This window comes from Bison bison, unplaced genomic scaffold (assembly GCF_000754665.1).
Source record: "Bison bison bison isolate TAMUID 2011002044 unplaced genomic scaffold, Bison_UMD1.0 scf7180017864285, whole genome shotgun sequence".
Lineage (NCBI taxonomy): Eukaryota > Metazoa > Chordata > Mammalia > Artiodactyla > Bovidae > Bison > Bison bison.
The window spans coordinates 67,309-69,428 of NW_011494857.1; the positions used below are offsets into that span (position 1 = coordinate 67,309).

The 2,120-nt window shown below is 41.0% G+C and overlaps 1 protein-coding gene across 5 annotated transcripts in view; it reads right to left on the bottom strand.

The window, feature by feature from the left end:
* LOC104995597 (bile salt sulfotransferase-like) overlaps window positions 1-2,120 on the bottom strand; it is a 23,322-nt gene that overhangs the window by 11,387 nt on the left and 9,815 nt on the right. For all 5 annotated transcript variants that reach the window (XR_826069.1, XR_826068.1, XM_010849533.1 and 2 more), the window contains exon 2: window positions 1,463-1,671. Coding sequence is in view for 3 of the 5 variants with exons in the window: in XM_010849533.1 (XP_010847835.1) it covers window positions 1,463-1,671 (209 nt within the window). In the remaining 2 variants the exon portion in view is untranslated. The remainder of the gene's footprint in view (window positions 1-1,462; window positions 1,672-2,120) is intronic.

The window sequence follows — 2,120 nt, forward strand, 5'->3', positions numbered from 1 at the left end:
ATGAACCTAGACAGCATATTAAAAAGCAGAGCCATGACGTTGCCAACAAAGATCCATCTAGTCCAAGTTATGGTTTTTCCAGTAGTCTGTGTGGATGTGAAAGTTGGACTATATAGAAAGCTGATCACCAAAGAATTGATGCTTTTGAACTGTGGTGTTGGAGAGGACTCTTGAGAGTCCCTTGGACTGCAAGGAGATCCAACCAGTCCATCCTAAAGGAAATCAGTCCTGAATATTCAATGGAAGGGAAATGATGCGGAAGCTGAAACTCCAATATTTTGTCCACCTAATGGGAAGAACTGACTCATTTGAAAAGACCCTGATGCTGGGAAAGATTAAGGCAGGAAGAGAAGGGGATGACAGAGGATGAGATGGTTGGATGGCATCACTGACTCAATGGACATGAGTTTGAGTAAACTCCGGGAGCTGGTGATGGACAGGGAGGCTTGGCGTGCTGCTGTCTATGGGGTTGCAAAGAGTTGGACATGACTGAGCGACTGAACTGAACTGAATGAATCAAAAAATGATTCATTTTTTGGGTGTTGAGTTTTAAGCCAGCTTTTTCACTCTCCTCTTTCATTTTCATCAAAAGGCTTTTTAATTCTTCTTCCCTTTCTGCCATCAGGCTGCTATTATCTGCATATCTGAGTTTATTATTATTTCTCCTGGCATCTTGATTCCAGCTGTTCTTCATCCAGGCTGGTATTTCATATGATGTACTCCGCATACAAATCGAATAAGCAGGGTGACAACATACAGCCTTGACATACTCCTTTCCCGATCTGGAACCAGTCTGTTGTTCCATCTCCAGTTCTAACTGCTGCTTCTTGACCGGTATACAGATTTCTCAGGAGGCAGGTCAAGTGGTCTGGTATTGCCATCTCTTGAAGAATTTTTCACAGTTTGTTGTGTCCACACAGTCAAAGGCTTTAGTGTAGTCCATGAAGCAGAAGTAGATGTGTTCCTGGAATTCTCTTGGTTTTTGATGACCCAACGGATGTTAGCAATTTGATCTCTGGTTTCTCTGCCTTTTCTCAATCCAGCTTGAACATCAGGAAGTTCTCGGTTTATGTATTGTTGACCCCTGGCTTGGAGAACTTTGAGCATTACTTTGCTAGCATGTGAAATGAGTGCAATTGTGTGGTAGTTTGAACATTCTTTGGCAAAGGAGTGTTATCTAGGGTATAATACACTTATAAATTCTTGTTAGGCTTTAAATGTGGTTTTCTAAGGTTTGGACATTATGGTTTCTCTTTGTCTCTGGTTTACATTTGGCTAATAGAACCTCTGGAATGATCTATAGCTTTGTACTTAGCATAGCTGGGGTGTGTACAAGCAGAATGTCAGGACCAGCACATACCTACTGAATACAACTGCATTTCAATCAGATCTTCAACTGGTTGCTAGGTAAGTTAAAGTTTAATGAGTATTGATCAAGCCTATCTTGACTACGTGCACTGACCTTGGCCTTGGACTTGAAGAAAGACCTGGGGAAGAGTTGGACAAAGAGGTGAGAAGTGATGAAACGTGGGCCTTCCTTATCTTTTAGTAGATTATACCCACTGAAAGCCTCTACCCAAGGGGAGCGCTCCCCAATGGGCACAGATTGGATCCACTTGGGATCCCCCTTAGAATGAATCAGGCAGACAGTTTCCATCAACCAGTTCATTCCTAGATAAAGAAAGGAAAATCATGGTCAGTCATTCTGTGCTTAGTCGCTCAGTCATGTCCAACTCTTTGCCACCTCATGGACTGTACCCACCAGACACCTCTGTCCATGGAGATTCTCCAGGCAAGAAGACTGGAGTGGGTTGCCATTTCCTTCTCTGGTCAGCCATTTTAATCTGACTCTTAAAAATTCTCATAAAGTATACAGATCATCCAAGGCACCATCTTTTTTTTTTTTTTTTTTTTAATTTTTGCTTAATTTTATTATGTTTCCGTTAAAATGAAGAATTATACTGTAGATCCTGAATTGTACCATGTAATTTATTTTTTTTTTCTCTAATTTTATTTTATTTTTAAACTTTACATAATTGTATTAGTTTTGCCAAATATCAAAATGAATCCGCCACAGGTATACATGTGTTCCCCATCCCGAACCCTCCTCCCTCCTCCCT